This window comes from Lactuca serriola, chromosome 9, assembly GCF_051521515.1.
Source record: "Lactuca serriola cultivar US96UC23 chromosome 9, Lser_US96UC23_V15, whole genome shotgun sequence".
NCBI classification, from domain to species: Eukaryota; Viridiplantae; Streptophyta; class Magnoliopsida; order Asterales; family Asteraceae; genus Lactuca; species Lactuca serriola.
In genome coordinates, this window is record NC_136416.1 from 62,681,272 (window position 1) to 62,705,717 (window position 24,446).

The following is a 24,446-nucleotide window of genomic DNA, read 5'->3' on the forward strand; positions in this document are numbered from 1 at the left end:
TAAAAAAGAAATAATAAGGGCAAAATAGTCTTTTCAAATTTTCAAGGACCAAAACCAAAGAAAATTCTTGATTTTGGACCTTCAATGCAAGTCGAAAACTTTTTGGACCTCATCCAAAGTTTTTTGCAAACCACAAGGACTAATTTTACAGTTTTGTCCACTCTAAATACGTTTAAAATACTCCATAAATAAATGTTTACCCGACCCGTGGATCGTCAACGCTACCCAACAGGCTAGAAATGGATCATGTCATTTCCCTTTCTCTTCGCTTCACAGATGCGCACATTCAACGCACCTGGACGGTTGGATCTTTCCACTGAAATGCTTCTTCTTCCAGCGTGCTTCAGACCTTCACTTCGAATAACCCTTTTCAAACCCTTTCTGTGGACCAACATTGCTGCGAAGAATAAGAGTAGCAGCAGCCTCTCTTTCCCAATTGTTAGGGCATCTTCCGTTTCAACCTTTTCCACTGCAAGCGAGGCCACTGTTATGGCGCAAGATGGACCGATCAATCAGCATCCCTTGCAGGTTCGTTCAAAATACCCACTGATTCTGCGTCTTCGATCCAGCTTTTCGATGTTTTTGATGTCAATTTGTATTTGCTCATCGCTTGTTCTGCATGTGCTTGGTTTAAGGTTTTGCAGAAAATATGAACTTGGAAACGAACAATTCTGTTTAAAATATCAAATAATAAGGTTTTTCGATTGTGTTGTTCCCAAATTGGAAAAGCTAATAATCTTGGAAATAATAAGGTTTTTCGATGTTTTTGATGTCAATTTGTATTTGCTCATCGCTTGTTCTGCATGTGCCTGGTTTAAGGTTTTGCAGAAAAGATGAACCTGGAAAAGAACAATTCTGTTTAAAATATCAAATAATAAGGTTTTGCGATTGTGTTGTTCCCATATTGGAAAAGCTACTAATCTTGGAAATGAAATTGAGGTGTGAAATAACTCATGAAAGTTGATTTGGGGGATTAATGAATTTAGGAGCATTCTTGGTCGTAAATAGATGTTTCTACTTATATATTTTTTAATAATCAGAGTTAGCTAGTTATCTAGACGATGCTTTAAGACATCTATCTTGAATCTTAAATATATTTCTTGAAGAATCATTTAGATACTTGCTGCACAAATTTTATGCAATGACCATAAAATATTCTTTTTTCGCTAATGATAATTTAACTATGCTCATAGATAACTGGTATTTCATGCAGTTTCCTCTGTTATGAGCTATCCTAGATTTTGTGTTTTAATACTTTTGTAAGGAGGTAACCATTGTTGACACCCTGAAAATTGAAAACAGAAGCTTATAAATATAGCTTTAGGACATAATATTAGGTATGGTGTTCTAGGATTATTGTCATGAAAGTAAATATGTATACTGTTTTTCTCTTTTAAGTTTTAACCTAGGCTTCTTCCTCACTAGGTGTAGAAATCACCCTTCATCTCACCATATTTTCTTTTCTCTCTCCCACACACAAATCCAAAGCTAATCCCATGACCCATGCTATGCCATTGATTCCAATTAACCACACATTCTAACCTAGATAGCGTTTGGTTCGAAGGAATGGGAATGGTGGAAATTCGTTCTAGAGGGATTGGAATGGAACTGAAAATGGTCAACAAACACCACCTACAACAACTATACCACATAAGACCTTCCACAAGAAGAAGTAATCATTTATTGTTTTATTTTTACAGGTGGCAAAGCGGTTGGAAAAGTTCAAAACCACAATCTTCACACAAATGAGTTCACTCGCCATCAAACACAACGCGATCAACCTCGGCCAAGGCTTCCCGAATTTCGACGGTCCAGATTTCGTGAAAGACGCGGCAATCCAAGCCATCAAAGACGGTAAAAACCAATACGCACGCGGCTACGGAATCCCCGATCTCAATTCCGCCATCGCTTCTCGATTCCAAAAAGACACCGGAATCACAATCGACCCGGAAACCGAAATCACAGTCACTTCGGGGTGCACCGAAGCAATCGCCGCAACCATCCTCGGCCTAATAAACCCCGGAGACGAAGTCATACTCTTCGCCCCTTTCTACGACTCATACGAAGCTACACTCTCAATGGCTGGAGCTAAAATCACCTGCATCACGCTCCAACCTCCTGATTTCGCCCTCCCTCTCGAGAAACTCAAATCCAAAATCTCGAAAAACACACGTGCGATTCTTCTCAACACCCCGCATAACCCAACCGGAAAAATGTTTACAAAAGAAGAACTCGAACAAATCTCGTTGTTATGCATCGAAAACGATGTTTTGGTTTTTAGTGATGAGGTTTATGATAAGCTTGCGTTTGAAATGGACCACATTTCGATCGCGAGCTTACCCGGGATGTATGAAAGGACCGTGACTATGAATTCCTTGGGGAAGACTTTTTCGTTGACGGGGTGGAAAATCGGGTGGGCGATCGCCCCACCGCACTTACTATGGGGAGTCAAACAAGCACATTCGTATCTTACGTTTGCGACGTCCACCCCGATGCAGTATGCCGCAGCGGTAGCGTTAAATGCCCCGGATTCGTACTATGAGGAGTTGCGAAAGGATTACAAGGGTAAAAAGGAGATTTTGGTGGATGGGTTGAAGGCGGTTGGGTTTAAGGTGTTTCCGTCAAGTGGGACTTATTTTGTGGTGGTGGATCATACTCCTTTTGGGCTTCCGGATGACGTGGCGTTTTGTGAGTATTTGATTAAGGAAGTTGGTGTTGTGGCGATTCCTACGAGTGTTTTTTATTTGGATAAAGAGGAAGGGAAGAATCTTGTGAGGTTTACGTTTTGTAAGGATGAGGGGACGCTTAGGAGTGCGGTTGAGAGAATGAAGGAGCGGTTGGTCAAGAAGTGAGGATGTTATGTTATGTTATGTTATGTACTTTGGGTGACCGATAATTTATGACCTACATTGAAGTTTTATGAATAAAATGTGGTGATTTGAAAATACATCTACTTTTGTTAACTATGGCAGTTATATGATAATACACTTATGACATAAGTTTTTAGATGTTGATTTGAAAATACATCTTAAACAATCTTCTTCATTAATCTTTTTACTTATTTGACTTGTTAGAAATAAACTATAATCAAAACCGACTCATTTATGTAAGCTTGGGAGATCAACGAAACAAGTAAGAGGAGCAAAAGGATTTTGAACTATTTTCGAAAAGTAAGAGGCTCAATTGTAAGAGGGTATTTCTATTAGTGCTAAAAGGGAAAGAAGAGTAGAAGGATAGATGTGAAATTGAAGGTAAAACTTGAGGAAAAATAATCATTACTGCAAATGTGGATTTGGGTTGAGTAGAAGTTGATTAGAAGTATTAAGCAGACTTGATTAAGAAAGATCAAGCTGGTTTAGAATATTTCTTTAAATTTGAGATAAAATCATCTTTTGGGTTTTGTTGTAAAGTTCTGATTTTGATAAACTGTAAATTTACTAGTGTTTTGTTAGCATGATGTTAGATAAGGGTTGCATATCATATCGTGAGTTTGTGCTTAGATTGATAATCTAATTATTGCATTTTGAAATCTTAGTAATCAATTGTTATGTTTGATTAAGGGATAATGTCACCATGACTTATATGAACTTTTAGTTTTGGTTTAAAAAATACATATGTTATTTTTTGGTCTTCTAAAGTAATGAATTTCATTATATTAGAAAGGTCATCCGGTAAATATTTGCATAGTCAGTACAGTAAGGTTGCCTACAATGTCATTTAAAATTGGTTCACAAGATGTTGAGTTAGTGTCCATGTGAATTTTGACTATGCGTTTAGTTGCAGAAAAATGGATAGTTTTCTGAAAAAAATTTCCAAGAAAAATGAGAATTTTGAAAACACGTTTAGTTCGTTTATTTTTCTAAATTTTTCATGGAAAATAAAAATTTACCGTTTTTCTAAAATTACAAAGAAGTTGAATTTTTTTGGAAAACGGATAATCATTATTTTCCATATTTTTCTAATTCCATTTTTTTAAAATATAAACACCCACTCCCATCCCATCTACCTCTACTACCCTCACCTTAACACCCCTAACCCACCACACCCCTACCTACCTACACTCACTCCCAAGCCCACCCCCATAAACACAAACACCAACACCCACCCATACCCCTACAAACACACACACACACACACACACACACACCAACCCCTACAAACACACCCACACCCACCCCCACCCACACCCCCACAAACACACACACTCATACACCCACAAACTCACCCCTTACCCACACCCACACCCACCCACCCAACACCAATACCACAATCACCGACCTACCATCACCATCACCATCACCACCACCACCACAACCACTGTCGTCATCATCAACACCACCACTGCCGCCACCATTGCCAACACTACCACCACCACCGTTGCCATCATTGACACCACCATTGCCCCACGTCGCTAAACTCAACCTAAATGTCTCAACTTTTAGCATTTTCAAAAAATGCCCACCATTTCCGAAATGGCAATCTCGGACTTCAATGATATATAATTTGATTTTTTTCCTCGTATGCATCAATACTTTTTAAAAACATTATTTATCTATTTCGAAAATGTTTAAAATCATTTTTTTTTTCAACAAAAAGTCACATTTTATGCCTTGTACTGTATCTATTTCCAATTCTTTATGTTTCCTTTTTTTGTTAGATTTAAATACAAACGAAATATTTTCTTGAAATTTTGGATTTGTTAATTAGATTTTAGACATTTTCTTGAAAATTTAGAATAGTTTTTCACATGGAATCCGAAATTCGAAATTTTAATCTAAAATGTCCTTTTCATGTCAGAATTATATACTTTTAGTTTGACATATAGTTAGTACAAAATAAGCCTGAAATGCTCTATATTTTCTGACAAAATAATCATCTTGGTAAAACCGAAAACAGTTGGGTTATTTCTTCATATTTGAAAATTTCGATGATCACTTATGTGTAAATAAAAAGCTTTTAAATATAAAGAGTAACATCATCCAACTACCAACTATTAAGGGGGTGTTTGAGAGTGCTTTTGAAAAACATATTTCACTTTTGAAAAAGCCAATAATTTTTGGTTTTTTGGTTAAAAAATGGGGTTGGTTAAAAAGTTAATAACTTAATAAGTTAATAATTTATTTTGAAAAACATACCCAACAACCCCTAAAGAATAACATAAATACGAGTAACATAAGAAGTTGATAGGGGCAACCAAGTCTAATATTTTGGTAGAAGTACAAAACAAAGCAAGTCTTTTCACTTTTCAGCAATCTTTAATTCTTTATCGACAATACGGAGAGTAAAATCCTCAAAGGATCAAAATTCATCAAAGGGGTCAACTTTCCTTCGCATTTCCGTTATGTGGTAATCAACCATACGCGCACACCGACCCAGCTTATATACCTCGCCAACAACTTAACAAATCTCCTCCTCATTCACAGAAATGCAGCACTAGTTGCATTTCTTTCTACTCCGATCTCATCTCTATTTCTTCCTAGATCCCCCTCCGGTCATCCTGTAGTAGACAAATCATGAATCCGCGTGCAAATCATGGTTTTGTCATTCTATTCCTCTTCGTTTTCCTCGTCGCATCTCGCGTTTTCGCTCAGGTATATTCTTTATGTGTTTTCTTGATTCGCAATTGAATAGGATATGAGCCAAAGCTATCCATTGCGGAGAATTGATTTGAATTCTGTTTATTTTTGTTGTTTTCAGGATGTTGCCGGTGATAATGAGAAGGACGACTCAACCGGATCCATTATAGATCTAGGTCGGCGTAGCAAAGTGAGTATACAAAACCCTATTTTTTTTAATATGGTTGTAATTACATTCTACTCATATCACATGCGTCTATCAAAAGACATGATTAAAGTTGAAAAAATTAAGTCACTTCAACATACAGGGAATTTGGGATCTAGAGGTATAACAGTAAATTCAAGGTCATATAGCTATAATATTGTGATTTGTGAACTGACTTTAAACTGTTAAAACCCCTATACACTGGAAACCCTTCTGTTGCGGATGAGCATTTAGACACATATGAACTCTTTCAATACTAATTTATAAGTTTCCTCTTTCCTACGTTGAGGTTTGAATAAGATTCTAATTATTATTCATCATACATCTTAATGCGTGTATTTACTTTAAACAGGTTGTTGTGGAAAGAATTAAAAACAATGTTATAGGTGACAAGATTGATCCAAAAGCTGTACTAAATTTGGATCCTGGTCTTGGTGTTTTGGATGCATTTTTTGCCAGTTTGTCAATGATTCTTGTCAGTGAGGTATGTTCTTTCCCTATCCTTTTTTATAGGCACAAATAAGTTTCCACAAATGTTTATTTCTCAAAATTACATAACCCAATATTCAATTTATTGCTTCCATGTAGATTGGAGATGAAACTTTTATTATAGCAGCTCTTATGGCAATGCGTCATCCAAAGTCAATTGTTCTATCAGGTGCACTCAGTGCTCTGTTTGTAATGACTGTAAGTTTGCTACTTTTCTTGATACCCTTTTCAGAAGATAACATATTTTATCCACAACACTAATTGCAACAATGAAAAATCATATTAGTTTGGTTTTACTTGGTATGTAGATACTTTCTACAGGGCTTGGTAGGATTGTTCCAAATCTGATATCAAGAAAACACACAAACAGTGCTGCTACAGGCATGTATTGACTATTGAGTATTGACCTTTTTTATATATAAAGTTAAAATTTCATATAAAATATAAAGATTGTAAGACATCTAAATTGTTTTTTTCTACAATGCAGTTCTTTATGCCTTCTTTGGGCTGCGTTTGCTCTATATTGCTTGGAGATCAGATTCAAAAGCATCTCAAAAAAAGGAGATGGAGGAAGTATGTTTTCTTTTTCCCCATTAAGGGTTATAGTTTTTATATAAATTTAGGCTTTACCTCATTATTAAATACCCAAAAAACATTCCAGAAATCTGATTCTATTACAAAATATATGCAGGTGGAAGAGAAATTAGAGTCTGGACAAGGCAAAACAGCTGCCCGCAGATTCTTTTCTAGATTCTGTACTCCTATTTTTTTGGAGGTATAATATTGTTTTTTATTTCATCTTTTCATTTAATATAGGAGCTGTTTCTTTTTGACTTAATCTGGATAAAATGACTTAGTGTATTAAGACACTAACCTTTTTACCTATTTATCTTTCTTCTTTTAACTGATGATATTATTTTGACTCTCTTCTGTGGTTGCAGTCATTTATACTGACATTTTTAGCAGAGTGGGGGGACCGAAGCCAGATAGCAACTATTGCTGTAAGATTTTTGTTTTTACCATTAAGTGTTGTCTGGATAAATGATGTTTAAAAAGTATGTGAGAACATGAGTTTTGTGGTTGGAATTTGCAGTTAGCGACACATAAAAATGCAGTTGGTGTTGCATTAGGGGCAACAATAGGTCACACGATCTGTACATCAATAGCAGTAATTGGGGGAAGCATGTTGGCATCAAAAATTTCACAAGGCACGGTTGCGACAGTTGGGGGTTTGTTATTTCTTGGGTTTTCTCTCTCATCTTACTTCTACCCTCCTCTATAACCTCGTGTAATTCACTTTGTTTTATTCTTTTTGTATTAATATTAGTTTATGTAAAACGTTATGTTGATTGATATTTTGACCCATCAATATTCAATATTCAATAGTCAAAACAATACACTTGTGTTGTGTGCATTATATATTGTTGGCACGGGTCTCAGCATACATATGTTCATAACAAAAATCTTGTAACTTATCCTTGCATTGGATCAGTCCCACTAATTGACTTGCAATAAGGCAGACACGGTTTAACTTTAGTATGAATCCGTTTTGCAATTCAAGACCTCAAATCAAACAAAAAGTTGTTAATGAGCTACACAAAGTGTATGGAGAAATGGATATTTGGGATGAAGATGTTCGACTTGAAACATCATGAAACAACAAGCTGAATATTAGAAAATGATATTTTTGATGATGTTTGAAATTGGAAAAATGATAATTTAGTGACTTTTGAAGATAAAATAACGGAATGTCAAAATTGAAAAAAATAATAATGTGGCGACTTTCATGTCAAATTAGCATACCATATCAACACCATTTTCCAACTCAACATGGCAACTGAGTAACTAGAGTCGAAATTGTCAATATTGAACAAAATTATCATTTTCCAACTCAACATAGCAAGAGTTGAAATTGTCAATATTGAATAAAATTAGAAAATGCAATGTTCGATTTAGAACAAAAAAATACAATATCAAACAGAAAGATAAAAAAATACAGTTCATTTTGTTATTTACCTTGCATCAAGTGACAAAATACAAGAAATATTTCTTTTCTTCTCTTTATTATTATTATTATTATTATTATTATTATTATTATTATTATTATTATTATTCTTCTCACCATCTTATGTGTTATTTACAATAAAACCATAAAACTTCTTCCCAACTAATTTGTAGGGCTTTTAAATAACATTAGTCTTTTGGGCTAAATTTCGTAAAGCCAAACATCACCCTTCTTTAATTTAATTCGGCAAAATTACAAACCTTAACTTTTGTCTCTTTTGCTATTCAATATGAACAATAAAGTTTAACTAGCTTTTTTATGTCTTCCAAATCTTATTTTAAGGTCTTACGGTTCTATGCTCCATTTTTATTCTCCTTGTCGGAGTTTAGTTTTCCAATGTAAGTCTTTCTCCGATCACACTGTGTTGATGATTTTCCAGAATAAATTTCATAATTCAAGTTTCTATGGATTTATTTTGGTTTTTCATGTTTGTTGTAATCTGGAAGCAAATGAGTTGGTGGTGGTGGGGAGGAGAATCAAACAGCGGAAGAGAGGATGATGGTGTCGTGGATAGAGCTGGGGAATGCAAAGATTATATAGTTGGTGTTGAATGACAATCAATGAAAATTGGGCGGAGTGTTCACTTTTTGCCGCAATGGTGGTGGTGGTGGTAAACCAGCTAAAATAATTCATGGGTGGTGAAGTGGGTTTTTCCTTAAAATATTACGTAAAATAAATAGAAATCTCCAGAAAAGTTTCATTATTTTAAGAAAATTAACTATTAAATACCAAAAAAAGTTGAATAGAAAGACCTTAGAAACCGACAATTTTCTTCACTTTAACTTATTTTGATCTATAGGTTATGAGACAAAATCGTTAATTTTTCCAAAATAATGAGACTTTTCTGCAGATTTCCTCAAAATTTTTATGTAATGTATTATGTATAAACGTATATATATATATATATATATATTACGTATTTATGTATTTTTTTAAAGTTTTTTAATGTTTTTATGCATTTTAAGTGTATAAACATATATTTTACGTATTTATATGAATTTTTAAGTATTTTTATGTACTTTTACGAATTTGGTATATTTTTCATGTATTTATATATTTTTTAAGTTTTTATATAGTTTTTTTTTACATATTTTATGTATTTTAAATGTGTAAACGTATTTTTTTTGCGTATTTTTATGTATTTTGATATTTTTTTTACATATTTGTATTTTTTTTTTACTTCAAATTTTATTGTAAGCTAACTATCATACCTTATAAATGAAGATAAAAAGTACTAAAGTACTTAAAAACAAACATTTTTCAAAGACGGTCCTTAGCAATCAATGCCATTTCTACAGATAAATTCTTTCATTTTTCTTGAATTCTTTTTTGTAGATGAATAAAGTTTACGTATATCTTTGTCGTTAATAAAGTTATTCGTAAACTTTGTTCATTTACAAACTGAATTCAAGAAAAATTGAAGACTTTACTTGCAAAATGACGTTGATTAATAATGATGGCTTCTGAAAAATGTTTGTTTTGAAATACTCTAGTGTATTCTTTTTTTTACAAGGTCTTATAGTTAGCTTATAATTAAACTTGAATTATAAAAATACATCAATACGTAAAAAAATTTGCCAATATACTTAAAAATACATATAAATACGTAAAAAAATATAAAAATATTTAGAAAGTACATAAATACATGAAAAAATATACCAAAATACATAAAAATACGTTAAAAATTATACAAATACGTAAAAAAATATATGTTTATACATTTAAAATATATAAACAATGTAAAAAACCATATGAAAAATTAAAAAAATATACATAGTAAAAATATATATAAGAATACTTAAAAATATTTAAAAAATACATAAAAATATGTTTATACATTATAATTTTGAAAAAATCTGTAGAAAAATCTTCTTATATTAGGAAAATTAATGGTTTGTTCCAATAATCTATTAAACAGGTCAAAAGAGATTAAAGTGAAGAAATTTACAGATTTCTTGAGCTTTTTTATTCAATTTTTTTACTTATTGTTAACTTTCTTAAAATAATAAGATTTTTTTAAAGATTTTATTTTTTTAAAATAAAAAAATTTAGATTTATTCATAAAATATAAATCAGTCCAATCCACAACATTTGTCAAATCTGATGGTGCGAAGAGGGCCTTTCTGTAAATTAATTTATAATATTTTCTCCATTTTACTTTTATAAATGTAACAGTAATACCACACGATTTTGCTATGTTCAGAAGTTGCGATATTTTCAATGGCAGCTTTGATACCACCACTGTCATTCAGACCCACTCAAACAATCACCCTGAGCTTTCCTCTCATCTACAGATCCTCCCCCAAATCATTTGCAACAAAAATGGCTTTCCATGTCACGGCCGCTGCCGCCTCTGCTTCCACCATCACTACAAGAAAGCTTCCCGTTTTGCTATTCGACATAATGGACACGATTGTTCGCGACCCTTTTTACCACGACATCCCTGCATTCTTCGGGTACTTTTTTTTTGTTTCACTTTCAGAATTCCCATCATATTTCTAATGAAGATCGATTTAGTCAAGTAATCTTACTGTCTCTATTGCTGGACCTGATCCAACGGAGTATCCCCCTTTGTTATAGTTTGGACTAAGTATCACATGCAATTACATAGATATTTATATTGAATACTAATCTGGAGGAAATTTTCACCTCTTAGGTCAAATATAGTGTGTTTAAATCCACAAATTCTTTATGGGTTCTCGTTACAGTCTGTTAGGGATTACTTATTAGGAATTCTGATTTGGTTAGTAAGATTATATCAATTGACTGTGAAAACTAATTCATATGGTTGATTTTGTTAATTAGGGGTTACTTATTATGCATTTCTTCTGAGATATTTTATGCTCTACAGAATGTCCATGAAGGAACTATTAGACTGCAAACATCCTACAGCGTGGATTGAGTTTGAAAAAGGTCTCATTGATGAGGTATTGTTGGACATTCATCATTCATATTACTAGTTTTTGCAGAATGTCCCATGTAACATTTGATTGATCTTTCCTATTTAAAAGTGGTGTTTATGATTTATTCATAACATATAAGAATCTTGTGGTTCACTTGAAATTTGGCTTCTTTGGCTTACATTATTAAAGAATATCTTCTTCAGATGGAACTAGAAAGAATATTTTTCAAAGATGGAAGACAATTTGACTTGGAAGGTAGGTTACAAAAGATTTAGTAATCAACAGAAATCAGCTTTCAATCAGCATGACTTAATTTGATTTCCTTTTTTAGGTCTCAAAAGCTGTGTAAGACAAGGATACTCATATATTGAAGGTGTTGAAGAACTTCTTAGTACACTGAAAGATAATGGCTATGAGATGCATGCTTTTACAAATTACCCAATATGGTATGACTGAACTGCAAGGTTTGTCACATACTTATTTGTCAAATGAATAAATCCATATTTATTCTTACATATAAAAAAAGACAATTTGCTCAATGATCCTAAATTTCACAACGATAGTGACATTTTATGTTTCAACATTGGAGAAAAACTAAAACATGGTTAACTGAACATGCAACAATGGAACAAAAAAAAAAGTTGAGTGATTAAGCCTTTTGAAGAAAACCCATGGAAAAAAATGCGACACTTGATTACTATTTAGTGACATTGTCCCCTTTTCCATCTCTCACTTTTCATGATGTTTCACTTTTCTTTATTGTTTTATAGGTACAAAATGATAGAGGACAAATTGAAGATTTCCTCCTACTTATCTTGGACATTTTGTTCATGTATAATGGGTACATATAAACATTATTTCCCCTTTGAGAATATAATCCTTTTGAGATAATGCATTATTTTAGTATATACTTCCCTAATTTCAGGAAAAAGAAAGCCTGATCCCCTTTTCTATTCAGAAGTTATAAAGTACCTTGACACTGAGCCACATAATTGTGTCTTTATTGATGACAGGTATTCTAGTTATAAAGGGTCTGAGTGCAATTAAATCTATGTTATATTAAAGTTATATGTTTATCAAATTGAAATATCATTTACGTTGAGAAATAACAGTCCCAACTTTTTTACAAATATGCAACAGGATGAAGAATGTAGAGGCTGCAAAAGAAGCTGGCATCATTGGATTACAGTTCAAGAATGCAGATTTGTTGAAGCAGGATTTATCTCTTTTGGGCATCAAATTTGATAACAAGAACATGAAAAACAAGTTTCAGCAAACACATGGGCTGTGAAACTATGAAACCATCCCCAATAATGGTTCATACATTTTTTAGCATTTCTTTTGTTGTAAGAAATATGAAAAAAAAAGTATGATTCTTTTGATTGAAGTATGTACAGTGTTCCTTGATGAACACATGGTTCGTTTTTTTTTATACATGCTTGATGACAAAAAATAAAAAAGCTATTATAGAATGGCCCCTAGTATGACATACATTCATTTCTTGTCTGATAAAGTTATAAACTTTGTGCTTTATGCCTATAAGATAACTAATTCTTATAGAATGATCCCAAACATGGCATATACATGCTACATTTTTCAAAGTATAATGTTGTAATAATAAGAAATAAAAGCAGGATGCTATAATACACAAATAAATGAAAGTATGTTGTAGCATTTATCCCTTAATCTTTGTTCAAACTTCAAACTATGAGAAAGAATTGCTCATATCCTACAACTAATGCAGCTTACTTGGGATGAGACTATTTCCACAGCCTTATCTACAACAACACTAAACCAAACTTACATTTCAAAGGCAAACAATAAAAAAGTATAAAGCACAAGCCATATACAACTAAAACACCATCATACACTATTCTTTTATGCCCATATCAACTAACAAAACAATTTCATGTGAAATTTCTTCTTTCCTTGTGACCGAGGTGCTATGCTCCTTGCACAACCCCTACAGGTTCCAAGGGTAAAATGGGCTTTTCACTTCTCATACGTAAGCTCATTTGTATGTTATTGATGCTATGATGCAGAAGCTTTCGATGTTAAAGTATGGAGCATCGATTGAGCAACAATCAACTCCTCTCGAAGCATCACATTGTATTCGTATAAGTTTTGAAGGTTTTTCTGGATTTCTGAAGCACTTAATTCTGAACCAGGTTTGATTTCTGCCAACAAGAAGACAAATAAAATCAATGCAACGAACGGATTGATGGGCATAATGGTAATTTTATCATTTCCGACATCATTTTGATTGGAGAGCATTATGGTAATTTTACCTAAAGAAGGTGGCAAAGGTATGTCATTATTGGTAACCTTTTCTTTCTCATATTTCACATCACCTGACCCCTCATTTTGTGCCACCTGTTGAATAAATTAATATAAGTACACAAAATCTTCCAAAAATGCAAGTTTTTTTACTAATGTGACAAAAGGTGATTGGAATATAACAAAAAAATAAATAAATAATGCAACTTACTTGGGATGAGATTCTTTCCACAGGGATTGATCCAGAATTACCAAAACAGCATGCCACTCCTCGGGCTTCACCTTTCTCTTGACTAAACTTCTGTGAAAAAAAACAACATAAATTCAAGAAAACAAAAAAGTTACAAAAACAAACAATTAACCACAAGAAAAAATATATAAAAAAGTCATTACCTTTTCATCGGGTATGCTAACTTTGGTGTTAAAACTGATTGTATCTTTTCTTATATGATGCTTTCGTTTCTTTGATGATCCTTCATTTTCAGGAGGCAATGAACCACGACCCCATGTAAATATTACATATTTCCTCAACTATTTTCAAACATTAAGCAACCAAAAACACATTTGGCATAAAAAAATCAACGAACTTAAAGTAGACATGAGTTGAATTCTTTATAAAAAAATAGAACTTTACCTTGTCCCATCGTTCTTGTGCTTTCCTTTGACTTCTAATCCTTCTCATTATGCTATCTTCATGGCGAAACTTCTTGAATCTGTATTCAAACTACACAGGAATTAACTTAGAAAAACTAAAACATGGTTAAAAACTTAAAATAGATAAAAATTTATGTAACGTAATCTTGGGAAAATAAGAAAAACATACTTGCACCAAAAGGTAGAAAAAAAGGCCGATACTAATACAATACAAGCCACCCAAATCAGCAAGGAAGCCCACTGCATCCTCGGAAAAAAGAAAAAGAATCAAATGACCATTGTACCCTTGTATTCCAGCAAACAATTTTTCACAATATTCATCAATTTTAACGTGAGAGGAAAAAGGACAAATAGGTAACAAGTTGGTGTCCTAATTAAGTCAAAAAGAAACAACCATATAAAGTTTTCAAGAGTAACTGAATAAGTGCTTAACCGATTAAGCACATTAAGTCAAAAACGAAATAGCATAGTCTTGAATCTTGATAAGATACTAACCTGGACCCGAAACATTCTGATTGTCAACTTCAACAATATACGATGAAAGGAAATTCAAATGAAAAGTGATGTTAACAAATCCATCATTAGAACTTTGTAAAGAACCCCTCAACTGATTAATCTCATCAAACGAAGATCCAGGAAGAAACTCATGAAGAAGCGGTTGTATAAGTTTAAGATCACGTTTATTCCGGTAAATCCGTGGAAATAAATTAAATTGCAAAATATTCGGATCCCTACCTCTAAACGTAACAAATTTCCCATTATTTCCGCTTCCATTCTTCAAAATCCCACTCACAAAACTCATATGATGTTCGCGTTCATGGTCTTTTGCAGTTAAATTGAACTCAAATCCAACAGCACTCGCGGGCGTATTTGGAAGATCAAGGAAATGCCACGAAGTGTAAAAATTGTCACGAAGAAGTTGACAATTGTTGCATTTGAGGGTGACTTTTGGGCCCTTTGTAGTGTTTTGACATGAAAAATTTGCAAAAGTGGATAATGGGTTTGTTCTAAAATCCAAAAAACCGGGATTTCCTGTGTATAAAGTGCCAAGACCTCGAATATTTGAACAACTCATGGTGGAAATTGTTGTGATGTTGAATTCCATATCGTTGTGGAATGAAGTTAAATCGGGTGCATTTGCTGCTACAACACTATGCACTTCTATTGTTCTTTTTGATATAATTTGGTAAAGTAACCTGTAATTGTAGCCAAATTAAGTTGTTAGTAGTTATAATCCAAAATGGGCCATTTTTTTACATATGTGGATTGAAATTGTCATAGGAGGAAGACATGAACCATAAAAACAAAGTATTCCATTCATCCCATGAAATTTTGCATTAATTTGGTTTTCACATTTTTTGAAAAGTTTTCAATTAAAGTCGCCAAATTGTCAATTGTCGTTGTTTCAGATAAATTGATTTTGAATTAAATGATTTGGATTCACAAGATTCTTATATGTTTGTCTTTATTAAGTAGTATTTTTAAATAACTGAAAAATATCCCTATATTTTGCTTCAAACTATATATTTTCATAGGATCAAGAATTGATGAAACTGCAGAATGTAGATATAAATAATTTCAATCACTCACGCAGCAAACAAACCAATAAAAAGAATGCAACTTGCAATTGAGAAAGCTCCCCCAAGTTCTGTTTTCCGTTTCTTGAGAACCTTCTGATCATCCTACATAAACAATAAAGTATAAATAAAGATGGTTAAATTTCAAAATTTCAAAGCTCGAATGTCTCTCAAGAACATCAATTCAATTCAATAATTCATTCAAATTAGCTAAATTTAGTAGTCAGGTTTCAAACTAAATACGAACCCTAGATTTTAGACCTTATACGAAAGGGGCATAACCTAAAATCACATCGATTTTGAATTTGAAAAGCTCAACAGCAGCTCAAATCAAAATTTCAAGAACAAAAACGAGCTGGAAAGATTACCAGCCAGTGGCGAGTAGCAAAACAGATATCCAATCTGCTAATCGCCCATCTGATCTTATACCACGGTGTTCTTCCATCACCAAGATCTCCAAACCTCACAAAAAAACAGAACAAGAGCCAAGTCACGATCATCACAAGGGTAGCACCAAGAAACACGCCCTGCGACTGCGTGTACTTCTTGATTGAATCAAATGACAAGATGGTCTCTGGGAAATTGATCGAATAATCAACTCCGGTACCGACTAAGAACTCGTCGGCGCCGGAGACGGTGAAAGGGGAGCATATGTTGGCGGTGGCGTTGTACAAGAACCCTGGATTGCAAGCGCATAAAGAAGAATTGAAACGGAAGGAGTTAGTGCTTGGGCACTGCATTTTTGCAAGATTTGGTTCTGGGTTTAGCGATTACGTATGGACAGAATTGGGGTTTGGGTTTTTGTATTTTGCTGGAGATCTTGGAGAACTTGGGATTTGTTTGTGTAGGTGAAGAAGAAAAGAATTTTTAGAAGTTTGGAAAAACCAACAGACAAAGATTCATTGGTTCGTTTACTTTTTCATTCTTTCTGACAGTTTGTTTCCGGTTGCGTTCGTTTACTCTGTAAACCATATTTTTAAAGAGTTATCTACTAAAAAGACAGGAGGGCCGCAGGTATTGCCACCACGATTTCGTCTAGAGGTGGGCAAAATGGGTCCAAGGCCGGTCTGTCTTTGTTGAGATCGGTTCTTTTTTGAGTCGGGTCTAAAAGTTTTTCGGTCTTTTTTGCCTACTTAAACATGCATACTTAAAGATTCAACGTCGGAAACAAGATGTTTATTGAAATTATTCACAAATCACAATGCTTCAAGTAGTTGAATTGAGGGATCATATTAGCCAAAGGATCATAATTTTAGGATTGAATCTTCAGTCATTCAAACGAATTCAGCAAAATGGAAGCTCCTTCTCCTTCCATGGAAAATTTCTTTTCTCCATGCTGTTCTGAAGCATAGATGATGACCTAGTGAAGATTCATACATTTCCTCATCAATTTCTTTCTATAAGAGCTACTTTTCTTTTCTAATTTCTCTATTCCATTATATAGGGTTTGTGTTATGATGTGGAATCCGAATTCCAATTTTAATTATATGCTCGAATGAAGTTTCTAAACTTTATCCTTCTATTTGATTCAATCCCTAAATAACATTTCCCTTACAGATGTTTGAACGGACTTTTGCATATGGTTTTGGGGGTTTCCTAACCCTCGTTTCTTCATCAAACAATGATTCAGATGAATTTTGAAAGTTAAGAATGTTCTCTAAATCAACATGTGGATTCCATATAATAAATATGTAATACATTGTTTTCCCTTTACATTAGAAATTAATATAAACGTTTTTATAAAATTCAAAGTAGAGATATATTACTTTTTAGCCAAAGTAATCATCATAAACATGTAGAAGACGTCAATACGAATTTTGTAGATATAAAGAACGCTTAAATATGACTTTGTATGAAATAGTTATAATTCTTTGAAGTTTCATGTTCTATCATATACGACAAAGTGTATAGTAAAAAGTGAATATGAGATATGTTGCTTATTAGCCTAAGTAATCTAAAATAAAGTCGTAGTAATCGTAAAAATGAAAGTGTACATGTAAAAAACGTCAAAATTTGACTTCATATGATGAAGTTATGATTTTTTGAATTTTAGCCAAAATAATCATCATAAACAAGTAGAAGACATTAATACGGATTACCGTAGATATAAAACAACGCTTAAATCTGAATTCATATGAAGAAGTTATGATTCTTCGAAGTTTCATGTTCTGCCCTATAAGGCAAAGTGTATAGTAAAAAGTAAATATGAGATATGTTGCTATGTTGCTTATTAGCCTAAGTAATCTAAAAGAAAGTCGTAGTAATCGTAAAAGCGAAAGCTTTCTTGTAGTGCCTTCCATTCCACTATTCTGATCGAGAAAGAATCTCTTCTGAACGACCAAGTCATAATGAGATTAAAAACTGATGCTTCCTTGGCCGTGTGGAACATGGATTAGCATTATGTCATTCCTACAAGTGATCCCCCATCCAGGATTGGAAGAAGTGCTATATGAGGACTTCGAGATCAAATAGAAGATGTTCCTTTCCATTCCTCGTGAGCCACTGATTTCTCCGAAACAAGAGATCAAAGTGATCTTCCTCCTTTTTCCCAATAAGTCGACGGCCTTACACCATTGGGAGACTGGTTCCATCTTCATATAGTCCTGGATTGTTAGAATGTTCTCTACCTCATACAATACTGGCCGTTCACTAGCTGAGGCAACCCAGCCTATACTACGGATCAAACGGATAAAACATTCCATGTTATGAAACCTATCTTTCCAGAACTCAAAGCACAGTTTTGCAATCTGAAAGCACTCCTTCGGTGTCAGGAATCTAGAGAGACTCTCCAGGCTGCAATTTCTTAACTGCCGCAGTTTCTACTCCTGCGAATAGTTTAGCACATTCTTTGTTATTACTATGGGGTCCTGAAGCACAAGGAGATTTTACTCGTTGGTGTCAATTAGGCGGTCTGTGGACTTTTGTTGCTCTCCACGGCGCTTTCGGACTAATAGGTTTCATGTTGCGTCAATTCGAACTTGCGCGATCTGTTCAATTGTGACCTTATAATGCAATCGCATTCTCTGGTCCAATTGCCGTTTTTGTTTCTGTATTCCTGATTTATCCACTAGGTCGCCCTTAGTCCGCCCCTTATGTAGTACATAGAGGCGTCGCGAAGGAGTGAAGAATGCCCCTTTCCTCCCGGAAGAACTGGACGACGATCCGGAATGGATCAGTTAAACATTCCATTAGGGAGCCTGGTCTTGACTTTTCTGTGTGGTATTCATTCTCGTTCGGCTCTTGGAATCACATCCAACGCTCGGTTAAGAGGATTAGGGAATAAACGAAGGAAAGAAAGCTTAACTCGCTCGAACTTCCGAGGGCCAGTGAACTCAATCTTGAACCCCTGTTTAGCTTTCTCTTTAGCCTATGAGGTTTGATGACAGACCGTGGTAACTTCAGAAGCTGAAGAGGAGATGACCTTAGAAGATTCTATTAGAACTAGGTGTGCATGTAAAGAACGTCTAAATCTGACTTCATATGAGGAAGTTATGATTTTTTGAAATTTCGGCGCAGCAGTGTGCGATACATAAATCGAAATTATGATCGGTTGAGTATTAGCCAAAACAATATAAACAAAAATTAAAGATCTCGTAAATACCAATCCGTCGTTATAATGAACATAGAGAACATAGTTCGTATGAAAGAGTTATGAATTTTACATTGTCTTTTGCAGTATAATCTTCTTAGACTGTTAAACTTAAAATGAGATGAGAATTAGCCAACAAAGTCTAAATGAAAGTTGTAGTACTCGTTGATAGCTATGCATAGATATAAATAACGTCGAAAACGAAGCTCGTATGCGAAAGATATGGATTTTTAAAGATTCATGATTTTACCTGGCATGGGAGGCGTAGGATCGAACACGTGGAACTAGTGGTAGCCAACCCTCGCACCTACCAAAAGTCGCGGCAAGCTTGGTAGGTAGGCGTGACACGCCTTGCCCAAATCCTGTCTATAATTAGCAGTCATCCCTTATTCATTCTTCACACCAAAACTCACTTATCGCTCCCTTTCTAATTCAGACTTCTGGAGTTTTTTGGGGTTCTGAGGGATCTCATTTTAGCAAGGCTCCGAGGAAGCAGGGAGTCGGGCAGAAAGAAGTGCTCGGTATCAAGGTTCCATCTGCAACTTTTCAGTTTTTTTTGCTAGAAATCTCTGTAAGTTAAGCAGGAACACCCTGTTTTGGGATGTTTCTTAATCTAGGGTTTGTAGGTTGTAAATCGATCAAGAAAAGGATGTGGGCTTTGTGGAGTTTAAGTTGAGGCCTTATTGAAGGATGATAATATTGGTTATGAGATCTAAGCTCTTGATTCATGTGCTGGAACCAAAGGGTAAATTGAGAAAAGTTAGATGTCGGGCTTCTTGCATGGATTATGGTTTTAGTTTGACATGTGTTAAGCTAAAAGTATCTCGATAGAATTGTGGGGCTCTTCAATACCTTTCTGTGCATATAAAGAATGTCGAAAATAGAGTTGAAACGAAGAAGTTATGGCTGTCTGAAGTTGAATTGGATGTTGGGGGTTTTGCCCTACTCAGGGCGTAGATGTTGAATAAGGAACATGTTTTTATTGATCTACGCATGGCGTAGGTTTTGCTATGTAGGGCGTAGCCACTGCTGACCAAAACCCTAACCCTAAGGGTGTAGAGCTGTTACACATGGCGTAATATGGCAGGATGTTGACTTTTGACTTTTTGACCGTTGACTGTTGGCTTTGACCAAGTTTGACTTTTGGTCAAATGAAGTAATTTGAGTCGTATATTGAGGATTGGTCCTTGTTTAATGTATAAGTGACCTGTAGAGCCGGTATTTAGAGCAGTGGTCAGTTCATTTATCTTTTAGAATTTAAGGTAAATTTTCCTCACTGTACTCGTGGGTCGAGGGCACCAATGTCGGCCCACTAGGTTTTTTTATGAATATTGGTATATAGGATGATATTATGCTGTAGTGCTCTGTTAGATGGGTAGATCTATATGATTACTTGTATTGTTGGTTATATATGTTTATCTATTGCATATGTTGACATATTGTGGTTGTGTTGAGGTGACATTGCTTTTTGCAGAAGCCAACAAACTCGAGAGCAATCCAGACATAAGCTGAGGGCTGGGAGGGAAATCTAGACTTATGTTGTAGGCTCGACAACAATCTAGACATAAGATGAGGGCTCAGAGGGCAATCTAGACTTATGATGTGGGCTCAGGGGTAATCCAGTCTAATGAATGTGGACCCAACATGCATGTTTGTATATATTTTGTTGTGTGGGGTATTTTGGGGGAACTCACTACGCTTCGTGCTTACCTAGTTGTATGTAATTGTTTTCGGTTACCAATGGTGATTGAGAGAAGGTGAAGGCATGATCGTACACATCATACAGTTGATTTATACTTGAGAGATCATTTGATACTCTTATTTTCTGACTATGTCTTGGAAACAATGTTTCGTATGACTTATAGTTTATGAAAAATGTAAATTTTTATGATAATTGTGGGACGTTACACCAGCTGAGTTTATCTCACTATATTGTATACTCTAGTATGTATCCTCTGTATGTTAGGATATAGTTGCAATGTAGTATGCAAATAGGCAATTAGACTAGCTTAGTTAGTGTAACGCCCGTAGATTTGGGCTAATCAATTTAGAGACAATGAACATTAAAAATGAATTTTTGATAGAAGTTTATTTATAGTAAATAATCTTAACCAAGTTATAGTATATATCACAAGGGTTCCGTACATATAAAGAACGCCGAAATCCAAGTTATGACATGTTAAAGTTTCGCGACAAAACCGACACGACGCTGTGTGACATAAAAAGTGAGTTTACGATAAAATAATTTTTAGCCTTAGAGATCTAAAAAAAAGTCGTAGTATACGTTAAACCGAGAGTGTGCATAAAAATAACGTCCAAATCTGACTTCATATAAGGAAGTTATGAATTTTCTAAGATTTTGAATAGCAGTATGCAGCCCGGAGTTCGAATATTAGATCGACCGATTTTTAGCCGACACAACCTAAACAAGAATCGAAGATCTCGTTAATAGAAGCTCAAAAATAAAAAGACAGACGAAAACGGACGTCGGATGACAAAGTTATGAATTTTTAATGGACTTTACTTGGCCTGTTAAAAATATAACTTTAAAAATAAAGTCAAAATTAGTCGACAGAGTCTAAACGAAACCTGTAAAGTACGTCTCTACCTACGTGTAGATATAAATAACGTTGAAAATAGAGCTCATATGCGAAAATTATGAATTTTAGAAGTCGGGAGTGGAAATTGTGAGACTGCCCAAGGAACGAACCACGCAGAGAGAAGGAACGCCCTGTGTTCGCATGCTTGGTCTCGAAGAAGCCACGTCGCCCCAGACAGCTTCGGACACCTGCCCCGCTCCTACGCCCTACGTTTGCATGAACGCGCTGCATCCATCCGAGGAGCGCCATGCGCAACCGAGGCCAGCTCCCCTATAAATATCATGCGAGGCATCCTCATTCTTCACACCTCAAACCCTTTTCTTTCTCTCTCTTCTCTCTCTCTCTCTCTCTCTATATATATATATATATATATATATATATATATATATATATATATATATATATATATATATATATATATATATATATATATATATATATATATATATATAGGCCTCCCAAACACCCCCAAGCCCTAGGAAACTTCCCTAGTGCTAGAAGAAAGCCTCGGAGCGCCTGAAGGCTCCAAGAAGAAGAGCTTTTCGGCTCGGAAAGTTCCACCCCCGCAGAGCCCGATTTCTAGCAAACCTCCCGGTAAGTGAGTTATGCTTACCCTGCTTTAAGTATAGCTTAGGTTTAAATTTATTATCGTTATTATAAACTTATATATTATAAAATATGATATAAAATGGTGTTATTATAATATTTTTTTTAACTACTCGCGGTACGGGGAATTTGGTTTAAAGGGCCGCATAAGTTGTTGGATTTTAGAAGTGCTATATGCCAAAATGGTCATGCCCTCCGATATGTTATGTCTGGCTCCTGTTTATACATAGTGGTTGAAAAGTATTGTTTAACACTTATAAACTAATAACGCTCGTAATTAGTGGCAATAAATATTAGACTAAAATCTAGTGGTAATAGTACTAGGTTTCGTCGAAGGAAATCATATTGTGAAGAAGCGAAGCGTTGTCCAAGTTGGAATCATCACTTTAACAAGTGAATGCATAGTTACTTTCATCTTACACATAGATATGAAGTATTTAATATAAATTAAGTGCTATGTGTGCATATTATCTGTGTTCTTGATATCTATGATGAATGAACAAAATATACATGTTTTATTCAATTTAACCTGTACATGTATTTTATACCTATAACTATAATGGGTAAAGATGGGTAGATGATAAATGAGATGAATGATGAAAGATGAAAGATGTTATAAATGAGGAGAAATGAAGAATGATAATGAGAAGTGAGAGACGATGAGAATCCTTGACCCTAGCGTTAACCCAGTCATCTAGCAGAGTATAAATGACAACCACTGACTATTCTAGACAGTCCGATGGAACACTAGCAAGCTCATAACCTGCAGGTATTGTGAATGATGTGTTCACCCGGTGTACTCTAAAAACCCTAGCAGCTATGGACTTAGTGCCTCATACACGAACACTTGGCAGCTATGGACTTAGTGCCTTATAAATGAACCGTTGGTGGTTATGGATTTAGTACCCTACAAATAAACATTGGTAGCTATGGATTTAGTACCCTACAGATGAACATTGGTAGCTATGGATTTAGTACCCTACAGATGAACCTTGGAAGCTATGAACTTAGTGTCTGTTAAATAAACCCTGGAAGCGATGGACTTCGTGCCTATTCCTTAGGACAATCCTTAGGAATGAATGAGTGGATGATATATGATTCTTAGGGTAGATCCTTAAGAACTAAAGAAGATAATGGGGATGGGTAATTGTGTTAATTGTTTGTTGATAAAACATAATAACTTTATTACTGTAGGTTGAAAACCCTATATACTCACCAGGTCTCCCAACACGACCCACTCAATTATTTGTATCACAGGTGTCGATATGAAGCTACATTACACTGAGAGATTAAAGGAGAGATAAATCACTAGTGTAAATGAATGTAAGGTCTGTTTATGCTTATGTTTCTGTATTGACGATAACATCCCAAAGTTTTATATAAAAAATACATTTCTTCGAAAATGCTTTGATAATATATTTATCATGTTTTATGGGAACAAATTCCACAATATTATTCTTTAAAATGAATATTCTGATTTTCAAATAAGCATAAATAAAATTTTTAAAATGACCGTGAATTTGGGGATGTCATAGTTAATTGCCTATTATGTTGGACTGTCTATCTTCTATATATGTGCTGATATATTATGTAGGAGTTGAGGGCGAACCGGCCTCATGCTAAAGGCCAATAGACTCGGGCGGACCAGCATTATGCTAAAGGCCAAGGGGTGGACCAACTTTATGCCAAGGCAAAAGGGATGGACCAACTTTGTGCTGAAGGCCAAGGGGTGGACAACTTTATGCTGAAGGTCATTATATGTATGCATTATATGTGTATTGTGGTGTATGATATTTTGGAGAACTTAATAATCTTCATGCTTACCTAGTTGATTATAAACATTTTTAGGTATTTCTCTGGATTGTGAGAAGGGAATGGATTGGGTGTACTCACACACATTCACAT

At 34.5% G+C, this 24,446-nt stretch overlaps 4 protein-coding genes across 4 annotated transcripts; 3 read left to right on the plus strand and 1 right to left on the minus strand.

Moving 5' to 3' along the window:
* Window positions 1–260: 260 nt before the first annotated feature.
* On the plus strand, window positions 261–2,947 carry LOC145072769 (Pyridoxal phosphate (PLP)-dependent transferases superfamily protein). Its single transcript, XM_079019244.1, has 2 exons — window positions 261–528; window positions 1,701–2,947. The coding sequence occupies exons 1-2, from the start codon at window positions 277–279 to the stop codon at window positions 2,850–2,852; spliced, it is 1,404 nt and encodes a 467-aa protein (XP_078875370.1). The 5' UTR covers window positions 261–276; the 3' UTR covers window positions 2,853–2,947.
* A 2,424-nt stretch (window positions 2,948–5,371) lies between these two features.
* On the plus strand, window positions 5,372–7,665 carry LOC145075079 (GDT1-like protein 4). Its single transcript, XM_079021390.1, has 9 exons — window positions 5,372–5,591; window positions 5,698–5,766; window positions 6,134–6,265; window positions 6,370–6,468; window positions 6,579–6,651; window positions 6,758–6,843; window positions 6,962–7,045; window positions 7,212–7,271; window positions 7,364–7,665. The coding sequence occupies exons 1-9, from the start codon at window positions 5,514–5,516 to the stop codon at window positions 7,550–7,552; spliced, it is 870 nt and encodes a 289-aa protein (XP_078877516.1). The 5' UTR covers window positions 5,372–5,513; the 3' UTR covers window positions 7,553–7,665.
* A 2,851-nt stretch (window positions 7,666–10,516) lies between these two features.
* On the plus strand, window positions 10,517–13,417 carry FHY1 (Haloacid dehalogenase-like hydrolase (HAD) superfamily protein). The gene is made up of 7 exons (XM_079018661.1): window positions 10,517–10,791; window positions 11,187–11,262; window positions 11,442–11,493; window positions 11,570–11,684; window positions 12,009–12,079; window positions 12,164–12,251; window positions 12,379–13,417. Exons 1-7 carry the CDS (start codon window positions 10,556–10,558, stop codon window positions 12,527–12,529), a joined length of 789 nt encoding a protein of 262 aa, XP_078874787.1. The 5' UTR covers window positions 10,517–10,555; the 3' UTR covers window positions 12,530–13,417.
* On the minus strand, window positions 12,891–16,733 carry LOC145072263 (uncharacterized). The gene is made up of 9 exons (XM_079018660.1): window positions 16,115–16,733; window positions 15,760–15,851; window positions 14,665–15,365; window positions 14,339–14,409; window positions 14,150–14,239; window positions 13,909–14,046; window positions 13,727–13,816; window positions 13,527–13,611; window positions 12,891–13,415 (listed from the first exon to the last, which is right to left on the minus strand). Exons 1-9 carry the CDS (start codon window positions 16,484–16,486, stop codon window positions 13,270–13,272), a joined length of 1,785 nt encoding a protein of 594 aa, XP_078874786.1. The 5' UTR covers window positions 16,487–16,733; the 3' UTR covers window positions 12,891–13,269.
* Between the last annotated feature and the right edge of the window lie 7,713 nt (window positions 16,734–24,446).

What these genes read in the sequence shown, in the direction of transcription:
- FHY1 (XM_079018661.1), top strand. Translation starts at nt 10,556, where the DNA reads ATGGCAGCTTTGATACCACCACTGTCATTCAGACCCACTCAAACAATC. An exon ending in GACATCCCTGCATTCTTCGG is followed by an intron (nt 10,792 to 11,186) that starts GTACTTTTTTTT and finishes TATGCTCTACAG; the next exon opens with AATGTCCATGAAGGAACTAT. An exon ending in ATTTTGTTCATGTATAATGG is followed by an intron (nt 12,080 to 12,163) that starts GTACATATAAAC and finishes CCCTAATTTCAG; the next exon opens with GAAAAAGAAAGCCTGATCCC.
- LOC145072263 (XM_079018660.1), bottom strand. Translation starts at nt 16,486, where the DNA reads ATGCAGTGCCCAAGCACTAACTCCTTCCGTTTCAATTCTTCTTTATGC. An exon ending in TGGAAAGAATCTCATCCCAA is followed by an intron (nt 13,612 to 13,726) that starts GTAAGTTGCATT and finishes TTTATTCAACAG; the next exon opens with GTGGCACAAAATGAGGGGTC. An exon ending in ACCTTTGCCACCTTCTTTAG is followed by an intron (nt 13,416 to 13,526) that starts GTAAAATTACCA and finishes TCTTGTTGGCAG; the next exon opens with AAATCAAACCTGGTTCAGAA.
- LOC145075079 (XM_079021390.1), top strand. Translation starts at nt 5,514, where the DNA reads ATGAATCCGCGTGCAAATCATGGTTTTGTCATTCTATTCCTCTTCGTT. An exon ending in ATCTAGGTCGGCGTAGCAAA is followed by an intron (nt 5,767 to 6,133) that starts GTGAGTATACAA and finishes TACTTTAAACAG; the next exon opens with GTTGTTGTGGAAAGAATTAA. An exon ending in GTGCTCTGTTTGTAATGACT is followed by an intron (nt 6,469 to 6,578) that starts GTAAGTTTGCTA and finishes CTTGGTATGTAG; the next exon opens with ATACTTTCTACAGGGCTTGG.
- LOC145072769 (XM_079019244.1), top strand. Translation starts at nt 277, where the DNA reads ATGCGCACATTCAACGCACCTGGACGGTTGGATCTTTCCACTGAAATG. An exon ending in TCAATCAGCATCCCTTGCAG is followed by an intron (nt 529 to 1,700) that starts GTTCGTTCAAAA and finishes TTATTTTTACAG; the next exon opens with GTGGCAAAGCGGTTGGAAAA.